The following is a 21,831-nucleotide window of genomic DNA, read 5'->3' as shown; positions in this document are numbered from 1 at the left end:
TCTGTAAATAAAGGGGCCTTTCTTCATGGGATGTCAGTCGCTTGCAGACTTGGTGCGGTGAGGGGTTTGAGAGAGTGTTTTGCTTCTGTTTCTCACCTTGACCTAAGCAATAGTGTTCTGCCTCTCACAGACAATGCCCTGAAGAAGCAGGATGGGATCGTGAGCACGTCCATTATTTATTTCACCGACCACTCTCCTCCGCTGCCTCCCACCTCGCCGCCGGCACTGAAAATGCGCAGCATCCTGGACCTCAGCCCCTTCACAGTCACTGACCAAACTCCCATGGAGATCGTGGTGGACATATTCCGGAAGCTGGGGCTGCGCCAGTGCCTCGCCACGCACAACGGGTGAGGCCATGACACACGGGGCAGAGGGGGGAGGGCAGGTTATGGCAGAAACTAGGACACAGCTGGGGAAGGGTGAGCTTGGAGTAACTATGACACTCCTGAGCGGGGGAGAAGCCTGGGAATGATAGTAACTCTTCATTTTTCTTTTATATGTTTTCTGCCTTTGCAGGCACTGCAAAGCCAATTATTTTCAGGTACTTGAAGGTATTTTTCTGTCCCAAAGGATTCGCAATTTAATTTTGTATCTGAGGCAGTGATGTGCCCAAGGTCACAAGGAGCAGCAGTGGGAATTGAACCCGGGCTTCCCTGATTCACAGCCCGCTGCCCTAATCACTCTACTCAACTCCACTGTCCATGTCTAACAACCAGAATCATTTTAATTGAAAACGAAAAATAATCCTGATCCCAAAGATACCTGCTAAGACAGAGAGAGCCCCTGGAGCACAGTAGGAGTTTTCCTTTGTGGTAGGACAAAGAGAAATAAAAATGTTTTGAAAGCTGTAATTAATTATTCTCCATAGACGAGCAGGATCAATTGGCTACGTAAGTGGACGGCATCTTCAGACGGTGCCAAAGCAGAGCATTTCCGAGATAGTTCTAGAAAGGGCTGAATGAGGAATTTATTCCCATTCTTACCAATCTGGTCAGTACTTCACTGTCTGAGGGCAAGGTTCCTGACGCGCTAAAAATGTCAGTGGTCCGTCCATCCAAAAAGAGTAGGCCATTTAATGGGGAAGTCCTAAAAAAAAAAATCACCATCCTATTTCTGACCTGATTTCTATTGGCAGATTATTAGCAAAAGCAGTATTAACTCCGCGTAGTGAATTCTTGGATACTAACAATATTTTACATTCTATTCAGTTTTTTTTGTAAAAAAACAAACCATAGTTCGGAGACAGTTTTAGTCTCAGTCCACGACTTCTTAGTAAGAAATACGAACCGAGGTCACTCGATTATTGCTGTTTATCTTGATTTATCATCTGCTTTTGATTTGGTTAACCGTGATATTTTATGGTGCACGTGTTCAGTCTTTGGGCTTTCTGGCTCGGTATCTCAGTGGCTTTCCTTGCTGTTATTTAACAGAGGGCCAGCAGCTGAGGGTGGGTTTAAATAGTTCGGACTGGTATACAGTAGGGGGAGAGCTGTGCCTCAGGGCGCTTCCCTGTCTCCCAACTCTTTTCAACATCTATATCCATCCACTACGTATTCTACTGGATTCTTTAACATCTTTTAAAAAAAAATGTTGCAAATGATACACAGTCATATTTCATTGTTGATGAGGATTACCAAGTAACATTTAACTCGATTACCACCTGTTTGGGTTCTGTTGGTAAACTGGTTGCAGGATAATGCCCTGGTCCTGAATGTGGCTAAAACCGAGGCTGAATGATTCCTGCGGGACCTGAGGCCAGAAGGTTTGCCCAAAATACTGGTTGGGAACCAAAGTATTGACTTTGTTGATTCTGTTAGAAACCTGGGTTTTTATTTACCTTCCTCTTTAAACCTCAAGAAGCAAATTAATACTGTTTTGGTTTCAGGGTAATAGAAACTCAAGCAGCTTAGACACCTTAAACCTCTTATTGATCAGGATGATGTTCATACCCCTGTACAGGCATTTATGGCTACTCTAGATTGTGGCAACTCCCTGTGTTCCGGTGCTCCTGGATATTGTATTTCCTGCACCGGAACAACTTAAAAAGTTCATTGAAGCAAGGAAAATGATACCATCTGCTGCAACCATTGTTCTGACGTAAAATTTATGTAGCTGTGATGTCATTTCAAGTATTTGTTTCTTATATTCTCCTCGATTTAAGTTTGCCTCCCTCTTAGATTGGGGTCTAATGGATACAATGAGTAGTAAGAGAAATGTATTCTTTTTTCCCTTGTTTTCTCTTTTAAATATTGTTGCTTATTTGATGTATCATGTTTCTGTTGCAAAGAGGATTCTTTGTGAATTATTTTTGAAATTTCAATATCAAGCTTCTTTATTGGATTAAAAAAAAAACCCTCTGTCGGAGTAGCTGTGGCTTAACCTGTGTCTTCAGTAAATAGCTCTCGAGGTAAAAGCTAAGCTCAGATTGACTGAAGAAAAAATGAAGCGATCGCATATCGCTCTGAGAGGAGAATGATATAGTTTCTCTATCTCGGATCCTGTCGCTCCTAATCCGCTCCCATATAATTAATTTTCTCACTATTTCTGGCTCTCGGTGTCATCAGGATGTGGGGGGGGTCTCCTTTTTCTCACAATTTTCCGCAGGAATGTTGACCCGTTTGGGGGGAAAAAGGAGAAAGATAAAGAAAGACCCAAAGTGCCAGAATTCAAGATGGCTGACAGGCAGGCTGACTTGGAGTTTGAACTGGCTAAACCGGGGGGGGGGGAGGCAGTTTCTGAAATAAAAAGTAGCAGTGGTGGAAGCGCTTGAACCAGAGTTGAGGAAAATTATGGATAAATTGCAGGACGTCTCCACTACGGTAACCGGATTTGAGCATCGCTTTATGGAGATAGAGCAGAGAGTCTCCGACATGCAGGATGATCTGCATGATACCAGGTCCGAGGCGTTGGCTCTCCAGGCAGTAGTACATAAGCAAGAGGAGTGGCTGGAAGATCTGGAAAACAGATCTTGCCAGAATAACTTTTATTTTCTGGCAGGTCTATCCTGTAAAGTGCGTCCGCGGTTTCCCCGTCCCTAACCGGCTCTCTACTCACTTTCCGGCCGCGTTAGCCCTTCCTGCAATCCCGAATCCCCTTTAACCTACTCCTACCGCGTCCTAAATTCCCCGGACAACTCCTTCCGCACGCGGCATGTATATTGCATGCAAACGAGCCAATTAGCTATTCCCTAGCATCCCGTAACCCGCGCCCCGACTATCGCTAGTTTTCCCTGCCATTTTGTCGCGCGTTTAACCTGCAAACTTATCGCCTACCCTGACCCCTGCGGTAGAGGCAGGGGTAAGGGTAGGTGGCAAGCTTTCCCCCAGCCCCCGCTCACCTGCCCCGGCCGCGATCATGGGTGTTGGTCTCCGTGGCAGCCCCAGTCCTCTCCCCTCCTCCCGAAGCGAAAAAAAAAAAGCGAAAAAAACATTGCAGCCCCCCTCCGGACATCGGAGGGGGGCTGCAACGTTTTTTTCGCTTTTTTTTTGGCTTCGGGAGGAGGGGAGAGGACTGGGGCTGCCACGGAGACCGCTTTCCCCCATGCAAGTAAGTTGCTTCGCCGCTTCAGTTCTTTCCTCCTTCCGGAGCTGCTTTTTCAGCCTTGCTCCGGGAGGAGGGGAGAATAGACACTAGCGGCGAAGCGAAAAAAAACCAAAAGCAATTTTGGTTTTTTTTTTCCAAAAGCGACAATTTTGGTTTTTTTCCAAAAGCGACTTACTTTTGGGATCTGTCAAGATCCCAAAAGTAAGTCGCTTTTGGAAAACTCCACAACTTACTTTTTTGCAGCCATCAGCAGGAACACGGTCGTAGCTCCTCCCGACGAAGATGGCCGCCTGCACGGGGGAAAGCGTGCAATTGGCCACTGAAGATGTGTGTGATGCCACGTCTTGAGCGGCCAATTGTACGCTTTCCCCCGTGCAGGCGGCCATCTTCGTCGGGAGGAGCTACGATCGTGTTCCTGCTGATGGCTGCAAAAAAGTAAGTTGTGCTGGCGCCCAAAAGCGACTTACTTTTGGGATCTTGACAGATCCCAAAAGTAAGTCGCTTTTGGAAAAAAACCAAAATTGTCGCTTTTGGAAAAAAAACCCAAAATTGCTTTTGGGTTTTTTTTGCTTCGCCGCTGTCAGTGTCTCCCCTCCTTTTCGCGCCCTGCTCCGGGAGGAGGGGAGACACTGACAGCGGCGAAGCAAAAAAAAAAAAAAAAGCGAAAAAACCAAAGGCAAGAAGTAAGTCGCTTCGCCGCTTCCCTCCTCCCGGAGCAAGGCTGCTTTTCGCGCCCTGCTCCGGGAGGAGGGAAGAGTGAAGCGGCGAAGCGACTTACTTTTTGCTTTTGGTTTTTTTGCTTTTTTTTTTTTTTTGCTTCGCTGCTGTCATCTCTTCTCCCCTCCTCCCGGAGCAAGGCTGCTTTTCGCGCCCTGCTTCGGGAGGAGGGGAGGGGGGACTGGCAGTCCCGACTTCCTGGTATCTGTCATTTCAAATGACATTTGAAATGACAGATACCAGCGTGGCATGAAGCCTTAGGCCCGCGCACCCAGGATACTGTATAGGCGCTCTCTCCAGTAAAATGGGTTGTGCGGGCCTAAGGCTTCACGGACGCGGTTTACATTTAAATAAAATTAGTGTTCAGGATCGAGCGGTAGGTGAGCTGCACTGTGCGTGCGGCAACCGCGGGTGCCGCAGGCACTAATGCAGCTCTTCCTACCGCTCGGTACTGGATAGACCTGTGGGTTTGCTGGAGACACTGGCAGAAAGAGAGCTGCAAGGCTTCTTGGAGACATGGCTTCTGCAGGAGTTTGGCCTTTCGAACATAAGGGGAAGTGTGCGAGTGGAACAAGTTGGGCCCTCGTCAAGAGAATAGCGACAGGCCACAAGTGGTTATTATGCAGTTACTTGATTTCATGCACAAAGCCGTTGAAATGCAAGTATTTATTTATTTATTTATTTATTTAAAATTTTTATATACCGACATTCATCCAGGATATCACATCGGTTTACAGTGTAACACAAACAAACGCCAAGCATGAGAGGGGGAAAGCAACAGAATTATGAGGGGAAAAAAATCCTGTCCTTTTCAGGGCTGTTCTGCAAAACTATCTGTCACATGCCGAGAATTGACCCTCTCTGCTCCAGACTCTTTACGATGGATGTTCACTCGGCCTTACTTTATTTGGCCAAGCTGAGAGTACAATATTCCAGCGGGGTATGTTGGTTCATGTCAGTAACAGAAACAAAGAAATTTGCGGAAGAGCTGGAAACAAAAGTAAATCGAGAATGTGCTGGATTTCTGTATGAAGAGGCTGCTTTGTTCAGTCTTCAGTTCTTTTTTTTTTTTTTTTTTCTGTTTTGTTTTTTAACTCTCCATTGTCTCCTGAAGCTCTTTTTTTTTTTTTTTTGACACTGCTTCTCTCCACAGATCTGCAATAACTGTGAATACCGCTCCTCGTTATGTCTTTTTATTTATTTATTTATTTATTTATTTTACATAGAAACCGAGTGGGCTTTATGATGCAGAAGCGGTGTATATTTTGGTGACACAGGGTTTGGATACAAATAACTTAGTTCATATTTGTCTGTTATTCGTTTAGTATTTTTCACTGTTCTGCTCTTTACTGAGATTGAGATCATTTGTCCCTTTGTGTTTAGTTAATTGACATTCTTGAACTAAACATTTGAAAGGGTTAATAGTTAATTGAGTGTGGGAGAAACATAGGAAGGATATTAAAAATTGAGATGTGGTGGGGGGGGGGTTTGGCTGGAAGGGGTGAAAGAATGGGATGAGGGTTTTAGTGTAATAAGTGGTCTCATACAGGTGTGGAGGGAAGGATATTAGAGGGAATGGGTGGGAGGGGAAAGTGGGGATAGGGAATAGCAAGAGTTCATTAGAGCAGTGGTTCCCAACCCTGTCCTGGGGGCCCACCAGTCAGTCGGGTTTTCAGGATATCCACAATGAGTATGCATGAGAGAAAGCATGCAAACTTTCCACAATGAATATGCATGAGAGAAAGCATGCAAGCTTTCTCTCATGCATATTCATTGTGGATATCCTGAAAACCCGACTGGCTGGTGGGCCCCCAGGACAGGGTTGGGGACCACTGCATTAGAGGGTATAGGCATATGGACAAGGGGGTTTCAGAGGCGTAGCATAAATATTGGGCTAGGAGTGCAGGCACCGTATTTTCAGAGTGTGGGCCTGTGCTGGGATGGCTCACGTTTTAGAAAGAATTTTTTCTCATTTGTATGCATCTTCAGGTTTGGTGGGATAAGATATGACTCGCACTGATTTGAAGTTAATATCATGGAATGTTTGTAGTGTTGGTTCAGCAATTAAATGCACCAAAATTCTCATGACTCTTAAAAAGAAAAAGGCTGATAATTTATTGTTACATGGAACCCACCTAAACGATGCTGTGCATCAGAAGTTGAAGAGATGGTAGGTTGGTTATGTCAGATATGCCTTGGCAGATTTTAAATCTGCAGGGGTGGCTATTTTAATTCATAAAAGTCTGCCATTGATTGTGTAGAAGGAATTTGAAGACCCATAAGGTCATTACGTGATTTTTGGTTGCTGAGCTGTATCACAAGCCTGTGATTCTCCGCAGTGTGTAACTGCCCAACAGCTATGACCATGGCTTTTTTACTAATTTACATAAACTTTTGCTTCCTTATTTAGAGGATGAGTTGGTGGTGGTGGTGGTGATTTGAATTTGGTCCAGAATCCCTCTTTAGATAAATTTCGTTTACACACAGGTGAAAAGATGAGAGGCAAAGGAATTTGTTTTCTGGAAGAAAATGTCATAATGCCTCTGTATCGCTCCATGGTGAGACCGCACCTTGAATACTGTGTACAATTCTGGTTGCCGCATCTCAAAAAAGATATAGTTGCGATGGAGAAGGTACAGAGAAGGGCAACCAAAATGATAAAGGGGATGGAACAGCTCCCCTATGAGGAAAGGCTGAAGAGGTTAGGGCTGTTCAGCTTGGAGAAGAGACGGCTGAGGGGGGATATGATAGAGGTCTTTAAGATCTTGAGAGGTCTTGAACGAATAGATGTGACTCGGTTATTTACACTTTCGGATAATAGAAGGACTAGGGGGCACTCCATGAAGTTAGCAAGTAGTACATTTAAGACTAATCGGAGAAAATTCTTTTTCACTCAACGCACAATAAAACTCTGGAATTTGTTGCCAGGGGATGTGGTTAGTGCAGTTGGTTTTAAAAAAGGATTGGATAAGTTCTTGGAGGAGAATTCCATTACCTGCGATTAATTAAGTTGATTTAGAAAATAGCCACTGCTATTACTAGCAACAGTAACATGGAATAGACTTAGTTTTTGGGTACTTGCCAGGTTCTTATGGCCTGGATTGGCCACTGTTGGAGACAGGATGCTGGGTTTGATGGACCTTTGATCTGACCCAGTATGGCATGTTCTTATCCTTTGGAGAAGGATTTTACTCATCTTTCTAGAGTTCACTCACATTCTAGGATAAAACTACATCTTGACTTTTCAACGTGTTTTTCCTCATGTCACAGCACAGTTGATATTACAGTAACTGATCATGCTTCAATATGGTTACATTTAAATTGGGGAAGTGGGGATAGATTTTATTAAGCTTGGCATTTTCCATTTTTTTTTTGGGCAAGGGATCTGCACACTAATCCAATTACAAGCTATGCTCGAAATCTAGGAGTATTGCTAGACTCCAGATTATCTATGACTTCTAATATTTCTGTGTTAGTTAAAAAATCTCATTTCAAATTACTTTTACTCAAAAATCTAAAGCCTCTTCTTTTTCCATCTGATTTTTGTGTAGTTGTGCAAACGCTCATCCTATCAGATTTAGATTATTTGCATTGCCCTATACTTAGGTCTTCCAGCAACCACAATTTATCCGCTTCAACTCATTCAGAACTCCGCGGCTTGTTTAATTTCCAAAACCCTATGCAGAGAGCACATTACTCCTGTCCTACAATCCGTCCGCTGGCTTCCTATACACTATCACATTTATTACAAGGTGATATCCATTATTCACAATTTACAATCCTTCAACCATTTGGCTATGTCCCATCTTAAGACTGTATCGGCCACCCTGTCAACTAAGATTCATGGACAAATGTTTGTTAGAGGCCCAACAATAAAAACAGCCAGACTGGACCTAACCCGCAGGCGCACCTTTTCAGTTGCTGGAACTCTCTCCCAGACCATATTCACCTTATCCTAAATTACAAAAATTTTAAAAAGGCACCAAAGACGCACCTCTGCTCTATGGCATATGGCAAACTTGAAGGTCCTTAACTATAATTCTTCCTTCCCCTAACCTCAATCTTTTTATCTTAATTTATTCCAACTTTGAATTTTATTTTGTCCATTTTATGCTGTATTATGTTTTTATTTTTATGTATTTACTCTCTGTAAACTGCTTAGATCCACTACAATTGTATAGGCAGAATACAAGAATTTTAAATAAATAAATAAATAAGACTATCTTAAAGCAAGATGGAAAGAATTTTAAAAAATAACAGGTGTCATAGAGATGATCCTATATTGTTTTGATATACAGCTAAAGCAGTTCTTAGAGATGATTTCATTTATTTTGTAGCACATCGAAGAAAAACCATCGATAAGCAGCTTATACAATTGGAAAAGCAACTAAATAAGGCCAAAAAGAAGTTGATTGCCCACAATTCAAAGGATAATAGAGAACCATACTTAGCTATTCGTACTGCATTGAATTCTTTGATACATCAACATACCAAGAAATGAGTCGCTTATTACAAATTTAAGCTTTATCAATATAGCAACAAAATGGGTAAAGAAATGTCAAATCTTATTAAAATGAGTTCAGGTTCCAAATACGGGGTAGATTTTTTAAACCCCAGCGCGCATAAATCCCAGGGTTTACACGCGTGGCCAGGCCTTATGCACGCCAGGCCAATTTTCAAACGGCCCAGCCACACACATAAATCCTGGGACGTGTGTAAGTCCCGGGGCTTGAAAATGGGGCGGTCCACGGGGCGGGACTAGAGGCGCCCAGCACAACGGCCATTTGCTGCTGTGCCAGGGGATCACGCACCAGCAGTGTGCTGGCATGCGCAACTTGCTCCTGCTCTTTGGCAGGAGCAAAAGGTAAAATATAAAAATTAGGGCTAGTTAGGATAGGGAAGGGAGTTAGGCTAAGGGGTTGGGAAGTTCCCGATGTGTCACTGCACGTATTTGCTTAACTCTACCCCCCTTGCGCGCGCCGACCCAGCATTTTATAACATGTGCACACCAGCACACGCATGTTTTAAAATTGCGCATCCATGTTTGCGCGCTGGATAGTGCGCGCAAGTTTTGAAAATCTACCCTTATATTTTCACCCTCAAAACAAAGCAAATTCCAATAAGGAGACAGTAAAAATCTTAGAGGAGTTTTATAAGGATTTATATATTTTTGAGAGGGACAACATGGGTAATTGCAAACAATTATTAGAGCAGATGAATATGCCTAGATTCACTGATGATCAGTTAGATTGGTTGAATAGAACATTTAGCTTAACAGAGATCCAAGGGGGCATTCGTAATGAGAAGTGCCTGAAACCACCGGGCCTAGATGAGAATAATGCTGAATTTTATAAGATTTTCCTAGATCACATTGCATAGTCTTTGAGTGTGGTACCAGATTTTGTTGGTGCGAGAAGAATACCCAAAGGATGTCAGTTTGGCTCAAATCACTGTAATACGTAAATCAAGAAAGGACCTAATACCACCAGCATCTTATCACCTTATATATCTTTATTAAATTTCGATCAAACAGTTTTGGGGCAAATTATGGTGGATAGATTGGCCTTAATATTGCCTAAGATTATTGGCTCGGGGCAAATTGGCTTAGTTAGGAAGCATTATGCACTAACATACGTTTACAGTCGGAAAACTTTATTCTCACAGTATATCAGCCTCACTCTGGCCGAGTTTCGCTCTATGGATAGAGTGTCTTCAGGGGCTACTATAATTAAAACGTACATAATTTTTCGACTATACACCAATCTCATTCTTCTTGGTCGCTACACAGCTAAATTGGATCGGCTTCGTTTACGTTTACTATCTGTTATAACTTTGGGAATGCAACACCATATTCCTTTTCTGGTGGTCAGTTTTGATGCTGAAAAGACACTTGACAGGGTAGAAAGGCAATATCTGTTCTGCCTCCTGTTCATATGGGTTTAACAAGAAGGTTTCATCAAGCAATAAAGCTGTTATACAATAATCCTGAAGTGACAGTAGTTGCAAATGGAGTCTACTCAAATATATTCCCTATAAAGAGAGGCACTCGCCAGGATTGCCTGATTTCTCCGGCTTTATTTTTACTATCACTGGAACCGCTTCTGCATTTCATTCAGATGATGAAAGAGATTGTAGATATGAAGTTCTTAAATATGTGGTGTGTTTAACTGAGCCAGAGTTCTCTTTACAAGTCCTGATGCAATCTTTCCAGAGATTTGCAGAATTCTCCATTTTAAAATTGAACGTAGATAAATCCGAGTTTTGGCCTCTTCGACCTCCCTTCGCGAACACTGGCCTGGTAGGTTTCCACTAAAATGGACATTAGGCCCTATTAGATTTTTGGGTGTGTTGATATCTCCTGATTTGGGTGCTCTACATAGATTTAATATTTCTCTACTTCTAGATCATATCAAACGGAAGCTACAATCTTGGGTAAAATTACCTTTGTTTTTGGGGGGAGAGAATCTTTTCAAAATGGTTTTATGTTTTACAAAATCTTCCTATTCATTTATTACAAAAGGATCTAAAAACTCTGGATACCTTTTTGATTTCTTCTTTTTGGTAAGGGAAAATGGCACGGGTTCAATTGAGATGTTTAAAGAAAGCCTGGGCTGAAGGGGGAATGGGAGTTCCTGACCTGGAATCATATAACTTGGCTGGCTTGTTGCATATTGTACGAGCCTGGTTATATAAGTCATTTTATGTGGATTTAACAGGGGAAAGGGCAGTGCTGGATCCCCTTGACTTAAAATATGCCCTTCATGTTCCTTATGGTAAATTGCCCAATGGATGGTCAAAGAACATTGTGCTTTTGCCACTGAAATGGGCCTGAGTCAGACTGGCAACCCTATTCAAAAGGACACCTTTTGAATAGGCGTGGGCCGTCGGCTGCCAGTAATCAAAATGGCGCCGACGGCCCTTTGCCCTCACTATGTCACTGGGACCGACCGCTGCTATTGGTCGGTCTCAGTGACATAGTGAGGGCAAAGGGCCGTCGGCGCCATTTTGTTTACTGGCAGCCAACGGTCGAAGCCCAGGAGATCGTTCCCGGACCGCTCCTGGACCCCCGCTGGACCACCAGGGACGTTTGGCAGGTCTTGGGTGGGTCAGGAGGGTGGGGGGTTGCAGTAAATTAAGTCGGCAGGTCTTGGGGGAGTCAGGAGCGGGGGGGTTGTTAGATTTTTGTTTGGTTTTTTTTTATATTCGCTCCATAAGACGCACATACATTTTCCCCCCACTTTTGGGGGGAAAAAAGTGCGTCTTATGGAGCGAAAAATACGGTAAACAGAATCAACAGTGTGGGAGCTTTAAAGCGTGGGTTTGCCAGTGCATGCCTGGTGGGGGGGGGGGGGGGAAAAGATGTTGGTGCATCTTAAGGGACCGTTGGTCTAGGACGCGCAGAAAAGAGAGGAGAATGATGAGCAAAATTGTAAATGCTATACGGCTGTGTATTTCAGAAGTGCGTTCCACAGCTTCTACAGTGCAAAGTTCTAGTGGCCATGTTGGCCCTGTTGGAAAGTAGGTTGCTTGGTAGGTTACGATATCTTTCATTAGGAGCAACTCGTGGGGGGAACAAGAGAAGAGAGTGCACTGTAAGCTTGCTAATACATATTCGGTCTTTGTTTTGTTTTTTTTCCAGGCGATTACTGGGAATCATTACCAAAAAGGATGTATTAAAGCATATTGCACAGATGGCAAACCAGGACCCTGAGTCTATTCTCTTCAACTGAACTTGCCTGCCCACCTGTGCGCGCACATGAAAAATGGACTGACCGTGGACATCTCTCTTCCTCTTAACAAAGCCAGAGCTTTGCTTTCAGAGACTCCTGGTATGGAGCTGAAGACAAATCATGTTTCTTTGGGGTGGGGGGCTTGGAGAATTTTTTTTTTTGTACAAGTAACCAATTGCACTACATAACTGTGGAAACGAATCATCTCTGTCAAAGAAAATATTTTATTATTAATATTATTGCTTTTGTGAAGTTGCAATAGAAGGATCTCATGAAGGAGTAAAGAGAAGAAAAATGACAATGTGGTTTGTTTTTTTTCTCTTGGTTTTTAGACTTGGGTTGCACGCTAAAAGGGCTCTGAAACAGAAGAATATAAATTTGCTCGTTTGCCTCGGGAGTTGTAGGAATAACTTGGTCACTTATGCTGCTGCTGAAGAGTTAGTTATACAGTTCAGCATTTACCCTTTGGGGGGTGTTTGTGCTGGAAGTGATGTTTCGCCTTTTGCCATGGGACCTGGGCTGGAAGTTTGGATTGCTCTATCTGCATCTCAACCTGTTGTTCGAAAGGAATATTTCCTCAGCCTCCAACACCAGCTAAGCCCTGTCAGCTTCCACGCTGCCCCTCCCGCAGAAAGTCCCCAGCCAGTGAAGCACTGAGCTTTGCAGGAGGTGCCAGTGGAGCTGTCCGTGCATCATTCTTGTTTTTGCTTTTTTTTTTTTTTTCAGCATATTTGATTCCTGCAAAGCGTCTAGTGGTCTCGCAGGACGCATTCACGCACCGCTCCTCTCGTGTTAGGGCCGTCAGCTAGTTCGTTCTTTCTGTACGAATAAGCTCTGTAAAGCACAGTTGTCTCGTCCAGCCTGTGCTTCCTCTGACAATCTTTACCTTTGATGCCGGGAGATGAACTTAATGCTGCCGCAGTTCCACCTGTAAGGACACCACAAGATAAATGTAATCTTTACCCAATATGCTTCCAACTCCAGGAGGAAACTGGTTATTAGGGGTAAACCCTTTTCCAAGTCCTTGACTCAGTTTTATGCAACAGACTGAAGTGCAAGGCTTTTCTTCTCATTAAACAAACCCTTAAGAGTCCACTCTGCGATTAACAGAGTTTATCTGAAAAAAAAAAAAATTCATTGTACAGTCAGATCTGGTGTTTCAGACAAACTAGGCAGTTGCATAGAGTGCCAAGATTTTTAGGGCCGCAAAATCCTGCCAGCGTGCAGTCTAAAGGGATGCTGTACGAGAGCCTACGCTGTCAAAGACAGGAGTACTGTGCTGGAGCCTCTACCACTGCTACGTTGGGCAGAGGGTGAGTGAGTGACCAAAGGTTCTCCTAGGGACCAAATATGCTTGCACCAGCCCTGTGTACGGTTTCTGATAATGATAGAATAAGATGCTGAGCTGCTTGCTACTATTCTATTAATACAGTTCTGTTTCCAGCAGGGTTTTAGACTGGGCATGCTGCTAGAAAACGTCACCTCCCATTGTAGCCAGTAGCTACTACAGAAACAATTAGGGATGTGAATCATTTTTATGACAAATTAAAATATCGTACGATATCTCTTAATTCATCATATGTCGGCAAAATCATTAAATGATCGCATTTCCCCCGAATTTTCGTTCAAAAATCGTTTTTCGGCTTAGCGCGCACTAACAAAAATAACAAAAATCAACGTTTTTTTGTTAGTGCGCGCTAAGCTGAAAAACGATTTTTGACGAAAGAAAAAATGCAGATTCACGGGCAAACAAGATTTTCCAGCGGCCACACGAACCTGAAAGCGAAAACGATCGGGCACATCTCTAGAAACAATTGCCAACCACCTACCTAGTGACTAAGCAGAGTTCTCCTGTTTAATACCTTAGAGCTGCCAAGTCCTCAATAAACTCCATATCCTCCATTTCAGACTCGGGGGGAAAGTTCTGGCAGTTCAATTTCCATACTTTCCTCTTCGTTAACTTCAGCTTAAACTCCAACTATCTGCTGTTTATCTCTCTCTGCCTCCTCCCAAGGCCAGCGGCTGTCTACCTCTGTGTGAACACTGGGCTTGTTAAATTCCCACGGGAGCTCCTTTCCTCCTCCCTCAATCTCTATACCTCTGGTCAGGTGCCCTGGTAATCCCACATCTAAATGTGCATGTCATCAATTTGCATATATGAGGGGGAGTCTCCCGTGTATGCAAATGTATCTCATGCATATTAATTGTGGCTATCATAGAAATCTGACTTGGTTGTAGGGTCATCAAGGCATGGTCGTGAAGTCCTGACTTGATGGATAGTCACAAAGAGGCATCCTAATTTGCCATAGACAGTCGCCTCGCATGATGGCTCTGTTAACAACCACATGGGAAAGCATATGGAAAGCAAGAAACCTTGCAGGAGAGGATAAACAGAAAATCCATTAAATAAACACAGCTAACTGCAACAACCCATCTAGCAGACGCCAGGCCCTAACTGGATGCAGACGAGAAGTGGAGTGACGCTTGGGCCTGGCTTTGCAAAAATATTTTTAAATCAAAGTATCTTTATGAGCTGTTCTCAAACATTCTTGGTGCATACCACAGACTAAACAGTAACAACTTCCCCCAGGTCTCCAAGAGGGAGCTCTACATGACCTTTCAAGCTCACAGGTTCCTATTCACATCTGAATCCTATGACTTGTGTCATAAGAACCTCTCAATGGAATTAGTCTGGCAACCAGATGTGTGTGTGTGTATATACTGGAGAGAGTCCAGAGGAGACAGGAATGACAGGAGGCCTAGATAATATATGAGGAAAGATTAAAGGAGCTGGGCTTATTTTGACTAGAAAAGAGAGGACTATTGCCTGATAACACTGTTCAACACATAAAGGAGGGATACACTAAGGACAGCAATTGTTCTCTGTCTCTGGTTGAGGAAAAGGTAAGTCTTGCATGTTGTGTGTCTGTGTTTGTTTTCTAGATCGTGTTCCTGTTTGGCTTGTTGCCGGAGTAATGGTTAGAGCAGTGGGCTTCAAACCAGGGTTCAAATTTCTTGTGACCTTGAGCAAGTCACTTTACCCTCCATTGCCTCAGGTACAAAATTAGATTTATAAACCCTCTGTGGATAGGGAAATACCTACAGGGCCTGAATGTAAACCGCATTTGAAATGCTGAAAAGTGGAATAGAAAAATCTAAAGTAAATAAATAAATAATGGGCTTTAATTGCAGCAGGAGAGGTTTAAGAGAATATTATGAAGAATTTTCTACCCACAGGGGGTCATGAAGCACTGGAGCAAGCTACCTGCAGTAGGGGGCAATTTCCGTGGAGGTTTATAAGAGCAGGTTAGACAAACATGACCTTTGAGATCCCTTCCCAGCCCCTATCTTATAGTTAAAACAATTGATTTTTCATGACACTCCAGTGAAGTGCAGCGATGACAAAACTATGAGAATGGCCACCAGATGTCACTGAAGGATTTCAAATCTAGATGTGATGGTGCATATTCCATATTCTGAAGCCATGTTTTGTACTGCTAGCTTAGACCGCCTATCTGTATGCTGACACGGAATTAGAGCACTTCCCATTTTCCTACACATGTAAAAGGCATAGATCTCGAAAAAGAAAAGGTCTGCTTGGAAGTTACAGCACCCATTTTAAAAATGACAACTGTACGGGTGCATGCAGTCACCAGTCTCATACTCCGCACTGGTCCAGGATTCCCCTGTTGGATTCCAGAAGGAGAAAGGCAATGAGTGTTTCTACGTGTCTTTGGGGAAAAGAGGCTCTAGAACGAGGGGGTCATGGGATGAGGGTGAAGGAGGATAGACTCAGGAGTAATCGTAGGAAATATTTCTTTACAGAGAGTTCTGAATGCATGGAGCAGCCTCCCAGTGGAAGCGGTAGAGATTAAAAAAAACCAAAAAAAAAAAACCCCCAGAATCTGAATTCGAGAAAGCATGGGATAAATACAGGGGATCTCTACGAGAGTGATGGGAATTATAAAGGTAAATTAGTTGGGCGGATAGCCAGACTAGATGGGCCATACGGTCTTTTTCTTCCATCATGTTTCTAAACCTGGGGTCCCCTCACTCTGGGTCACGGGAGGGGAGAGTGAGTGAGCATGGAGTTGGGGGAGGGGGGGATCCCTTCCCCAGCAGGAGACAGGCAGCGGGATCCCTTCCCCAGCAGGAGACAGGCAGTGAGCATGCGGCTGAAGAGCTCACCCTCTCTCTGATAGGAGACAGAAGCTGGTGCAGCTGCAGGGATCTCCTCCGTGGGGTCCAGGAACAGAGAGACGTCTGCACAGGAGAGGGGAGCACCCTCCTTGGGCCGCAGGGGGAGATAGTAAATGCAGGGCGGTGGGATGCCTTCCCAGGTTCGGGAAGCAGCGATCGAGCACAGGTGAAGGGTTAATCATTTCTGTGAGTTTTTTTTCTTCTTCTGGGTATTGCAGTGCCTGGGCTTTTTGAGTCAAATTTATAAGTGTAGCGTAGATGATATTTTTATTAAACTCCAGCTAGGTAGAAGACCTTCCCGTTATCAAAATAGTGGTTTCGTTCATTTTGAGAGCGTTGAAGCCTTGACAATTGGCGTTTAATGCTCCATAGGCTTCAAACTTGTGCCAGTTCAACCCCTTCATGTGTTTATTTCCATGTGTCCAATATATGTGCATATATTTTTCTGTGTAAATACAGTTAGACATATTTTGCATACATATCAAGGATATCCTCTTAATAAATCCAAGGCAATGGGTCCCCTGATAGGCTGAGGAGGGATGGCGAGAGAGAGGCAGGCCACAAGAGTGAAGAGGCACTTTCAATGGCTTAGAAGAGAGAGGGAGAGAAGAGAGAGAGGGAGAGACCTAGGCCGGGCTGATGGTGGAAATAGGCTCAGAAGAAAGAGAGTCTTTGTGCGGAGGAGGAGAAGGCCGAAAAGGGGGGGGGGGGGGGGGGGTGGGGGGGGGAGAAAGCAGGTTGTGTTATGGAGGAGAAAAGCTGTGATAGCAAAATGAATGTAAACTCAAATCGAGTGAGAAATGCCAAAAAAAAAAAAAAAAAAATTTTGAAAAAGCCGAACAAGAAATTAGCCAGATGCACACACAGCAAAGGTCAGGAAAATTATTTCAGGTTTGAAAGGAAAAATGTTGCAAATTGAAAATGAGTTGATCTAGCTGAAATAAAACATTCACATGCCTTAAAGGGATAGGTCGTGTACAAGAGGCTGGCAATTTCCAGGGCAAAGGAAATTCCAGAGCAAGAGGGATTGATAAGAGGATAAAGGGTGGAAGAGTAGAGAAAAACATGAGATATTTCTTCCTGGAAAGGGGGGCTGGATATACGGAGCAGCCTTCCAAGGGTGAGGGTGGAGAACAACGGTAGTGGAATGCCAGAGCCTGGGAGAAGCACAAAGTATCCATGGATGCAAGAAGATGAAGGTGAAATCCAGAGATCAGGTAGGATCTGTTTAAGGCCCTTCAAATTCTATTTTTACCTATTGTTCAGCCCAGTTTTGTAAGGCTCAATATGCAGAATTTCATTTTGCAATGAACGCAGGAGTTCCTAAGGAACCTAAATGAATTTTATTGTGTTTATTTTAGATATTTTACTATTTTGAAGTCATTTTTAACAGCTAATTTATTTCCGTGCTTCATCTTTTAGTATTTTTAGCTGTTATCTTTTTATAAATTTATTGTATTTCTTATTCTAATTATAAATTGTACACCGTTGTGAAGGCTATGGCTGATGTGACGGTCTAGAAAATCAATAAACTATAAATTTAAAAAGAAAAGCGACTTGGATGACCCTTGCGGTCTTTATCTGATGTCATTTCCTCTGTTCCTGTGTAAAGCAAAGCGTACAGTCGCTACTGTGTTCCAGATTGGTTTTTTGTTTTTTTTACAGATACAGACAGAAGGCAAGGGACTGTGCCCACCTGATTCTGTGGGTGCTCCTCTCATCCACCCACACAAGATATCAGGCACCCGGTGTGTGGGCGGTGTTTGGAGCCAGTGCTTGGTGCTAATTTCCAAAGAGAATGAACCTCGTTTGAGAAAGTCGGCATGAAATGCGCATGCTGGAGGGGCGCCCCTTTGATACATTACTCTGGTGAGGTTAGTACAAATCATCACTCCAATATAGTTCTGTCTCCAAGTCCAAATGGTTTAAAGTGAAGGAGCGGATGGGTCCTTGACGTGGCCTTGAAATGCAGCTCTTCAAGCTGCCAAGCCACGTGAGTGCTGAGCCACGTTCCACGCTCATGGATCCGGAGGGTTTTCCTTAGGTGTGTTGCGAGGCCTCAGGCCAAAAGCATGATTTAGTGCTTCCAGTAGAGCAAGCTATGAGGAAGATTTGCTCCAAAGAAAGCGCAGAGAGTTTACAGAGGCTGCCAGAACATGCCCCACCTCTCTCTCCCTCCCACAGCCTTTATTTTCAAACTAATTTTTCTAGGAGTCGAACACAAGAAACCCTTGCTTTGCCTGTGTTTGTTTAACAACTTAGAAGTTCTGTTTCCTCCAAAGTAAATCTTGTGCAGCATTTGTTCCGGCTTTGGCTAAACTGCACTGTGAGGAAAAACCCTCTGTGTAACCCTTTCGTTGCCTTACAGCCTCTTTGCAATGAAGAAAGACGCAGGTCGGACTTCAACCCAAAGCATCCCTACATGCAGCTGCTGATCTAGCGTTTCCTGTGAAATTCAGAGCACAGCGATGTTGCTGCACTCAAGTCGTGGTGGTGGGAGGAAAGTCACATCCACGGGAGAACCACAACCCCAGGGCCCTGACTGGGGAGGCCCTTCTTGCATGGACGTTAACACAAGGAGGTTAAGAGGGTTAAAGACTGGGACTGCTGCTCTGCCAGGATAAGAAAGTGGACAAGGCTCCTTCACAATTTGTTTTGCTTTTCATGTGTAGCATGATGAGATTAATGCTAGCTCCCCTTCCCCCCTCCCCTCAATATATATACACATACACACACTCTCTCACACACACACACACACACACTCTCACTCATGCACACACACACTCACTCACACTGCTTCTTGCACAGTCCATACGGTAAATAGTGCTTAACGATAAATCATGTCTGGGCATCAGCACCCAGGGGCTCGGGTTCTATTCCTGGTCCCAGTAGAGTTTGGGGGGATGCTGCAGAGCATGATTACAACCCCTGGCGAGAAGGGAATCGCATCCATTGCTCAACGGCAACACTTGCTGGCTTGTGAGTTACACTTGTGTCAGCCGCCAAAGGGAACTGCAGTCCATGTCTGCCAGTCAGACGATTGCCAAATTTGCTACTGGGACAGCTTGGGTAGAAGAGTGAGGAACCGAAAATCTGCCAAATCCTTGGGTAGCCACAAGTGACGGCTCATGGGTGTCTTAACTTCTGATAGCTCCCCCATCCCCATCATTAATGGCAGTGAGAGAGATTCTGGGCGAGATTCCAAATAGAATTAAAAAAGGCTGGCTGGCAGGCAGGGCTAGATTTAAGATTATGGCTTCCTCAGGCCAAAACCGTGAAGATGAGGATAGGGGCTCAAAACTTGGAGAGCAGGGGAGGGAGAGGGTATTGGGCCATATTGCCCCTGCAGCACTGACGCGTGGGCCCTAAAGTAAATGGGAAAAGGTTTCTCTTCAGCACGGGTATAGTTGACACCTGCAAAATTTGATGCCCTAGGCAATTGCCTAGGTTGCCCTATTCCTAAATCTGGGCCTCCTGCCAGGCCTAAATAAATAAACGTGCTCACCTCATCCCAGCCTCTGTTCTCTCGTGTGCGAGTGAAGTGGAAGTAGCTCTTCCTTCCCCCCTCTCCTCCCCCTTGCCATGGCTATTGCAGGAGTAGCAAACTTCCCAGTAGTGCCCTCTTCCTGTGTTTCAGACCTCAGTCCAGCCCTTCTACTCACTTCCACCTCCCCAGTTTCAGAGAGAGCGGGCTGGACTGCAGGACTGACTCAGCCTTCTAAACAAAGGAGCCCTCGTGCTATGTCTAGACTCTGCGGGATCCTTCCTGCCGCAAAAGGATGGATCGTTTCTAGACATCTAATGAGCCATCGCCACTTGCGGGTTTCACCAAGAAACAACCCGAGTCCCTCTCTGCGCTGCACTGGCCACATAGGTTGCCAAGTATTTCCTTTCCTTTCATTACTGGCTGTTTAAAAAATGTGGAACTGTGGAACAGAAACCGTCTCCTGTAAAATTAGCTGTGTTCTCCTGCCTGATCCCTAAATTATAAATCATGATGTGGCATTTTAATGTCTGAGAGCTACAGTGAAAGGACACGCCTTAATATCCTGTGTAATGCCTTGCAATAGAATAAATAACATGTTTGGGGAAAAAAACAGGGAGGATATAAATGGAGGAGGGAAGAGATACACTGGGTCTCAGGATTACTTTCTGCTGCCAAACGACCCTCTGAAGAACAATGCTGCCTTAAAGAAGATCAGAGTTTGATTCCCAGGCCAGACCTCTGCTCCCTGGGCCAGCCCTGGCTAGGGATGCCATGGAAGGCAGTGTTTGCTAGTCCTGAGGTAGGGAATTTTAGCCGTTGCTCAGTGGCAACACCTAGTGACGTTAGGGGGTCGATTTAAAGACTTACATGAGCGCGCATGCACATGTATGCACCAATTTTATAACCTGCTCAACCTATGTGCGGCAACGAGATCGGCCAGTCCCCCAGTTCCCTCCCAGTCCGCTCCAATTAAGGAGCAGAAGTATCTTCCACTCGCTGGCCAGCTGCCAGCGCACACTTCCCTGGGACAACGGCTAATAGCCCCTCGCCCCTCCCCACCCAGACCACGCCCCCCAGGCCACACACACCCCCATGCCGCCCCTTTCAGCAGGCCCGGCACCTCGGCACGTAACCCTTGAAATTTATGTGCATGGCCCTTTTAAAATCAGGCCGATAGTAACATAGTAATGATGGCAGAAAAGGACCAAATGATCCACCCACTCTGCCCAGCAAAGCTTATACCAGTATTTGCTGCACTGTGCAGCTTTACCCCCCCCCCCCCCCCCCATGCTTATCATTTTCCAAGACCATAAAAATGGCCAGACTTAGGATCCCATGCTAACTGGGTTACAGAGGGAGCTGTAATTAGTGGCCTGTGGCTGAGGGCTGTAGCTGAGAGGGCAGAGGGGAGGAGACAGAAAAAAAAGGGGAAAATACGGAGTAGCAAATGAAAGCTCATGGTGATGCAGCCCAATAGAAATGTTTTTTTCCAAGTGAGCTAAAGGCCCAAAGGAACAGGCAGAAACCACTGGGTCGAAAAGAGTTTTCCTGAAAATTCTCTGATTGTGTGCAAACCACATGTCCTTGAGTTTATAATACAGAACTGTATTGTAAAACATTCTCTAGTTCCCATCCTTCCTGAGGTGCTCCAAATATGGTCATCTTTCACTCCGTTTCCTTTAAACTAATTACCTTTCTTTCTGAAGCTGAAAATCCAGTCATTCTGAACAATGAATCAGTGGGTTGGAAAGGTAGGTGGATGGAGGGGGATCTAACCAAGGCTCAATTGGAACAGTTGACTGTGTGCGTTGGGAACTGTGAGTCTTCCTTTTACCTACTACACACAACGTTCATGTCCCCCAGAGTTCAAGCCGGAAGCCCATATCTTTTAATTATTCTCATCTCAACAAAACTGCGCGGGGTTGGAAAATCGTGATTTAACACACACACACACGTCATTTATTATTCACGCTAAATGTAAAGAATCCTCGGCAATGCAAGATTACGTCTCGTGGGACATCGAAATCAGAAAAAGGGAGCGAGAACAAGGCAGTTCTTCTGTGTTTTGGGTACCCTTTCCTAGTGAAAGGGCAGTAAAAGTCAGTGTTAAATGTATCCCCCAAATACATGATATCCATGTAGAGATTTCAAATC

General features: G+C 44.4%; 1 protein-coding gene and 1 long non-coding RNA gene across 6 annotated transcripts in view; both read left to right on the top strand.

Moving 5' to 3' along the window:
* CLCN5 (chloride voltage-gated channel 5) overlaps nucleotides 1-12,291 on the top strand; it is a 187,289-nt gene extending 174,998 nt beyond the window's left edge. For all 5 annotated transcript variants that reach the window (XM_029607481.1, XM_029607482.1, XM_029607485.1 and 2 more), the window contains 2 exons: nucleotides 131-347; nucleotides 11,900-12,291. In XM_029607481.1, coding sequence (XP_029463341.1) covers nucleotides 131-347; nucleotides 11,900-11,990 — 308 coding nt within the window. In that variant the 3' untranslated portion in view covers nucleotides 11,991-12,291. The remainder of the gene's footprint in view (nucleotides 1-130; nucleotides 348-11,899) is intronic.
* Nucleotides 12,292-16,941: 4,650 nt separating this feature from the next.
* Nucleotides 16,942-20,965, top strand: LOC115094433. The gene is made up of 3 exons (XR_003857552.1): nucleotides 16,942-17,407; nucleotides 17,856-18,064; nucleotides 18,559-20,965. It is a non-coding gene; the product is annotated as an uncharacterized LOC115094433 (long non-coding RNA).
* The last annotated feature ends 866 nt before the right edge of the window (nucleotides 20,966-21,831 follow it).

This window comes from Rhinatrema bivittatum, chromosome 6, assembly GCF_901001135.1.
Source record: "Rhinatrema bivittatum chromosome 6, aRhiBiv1.1, whole genome shotgun sequence".
Classification (NCBI taxonomy): domain Eukaryota; kingdom Metazoa; phylum Chordata; class Amphibia; order Gymnophiona; family Rhinatrematidae; genus Rhinatrema; species Rhinatrema bivittatum.
This window is presented reverse-complemented; position numbering and strand designations above follow the sequence as displayed.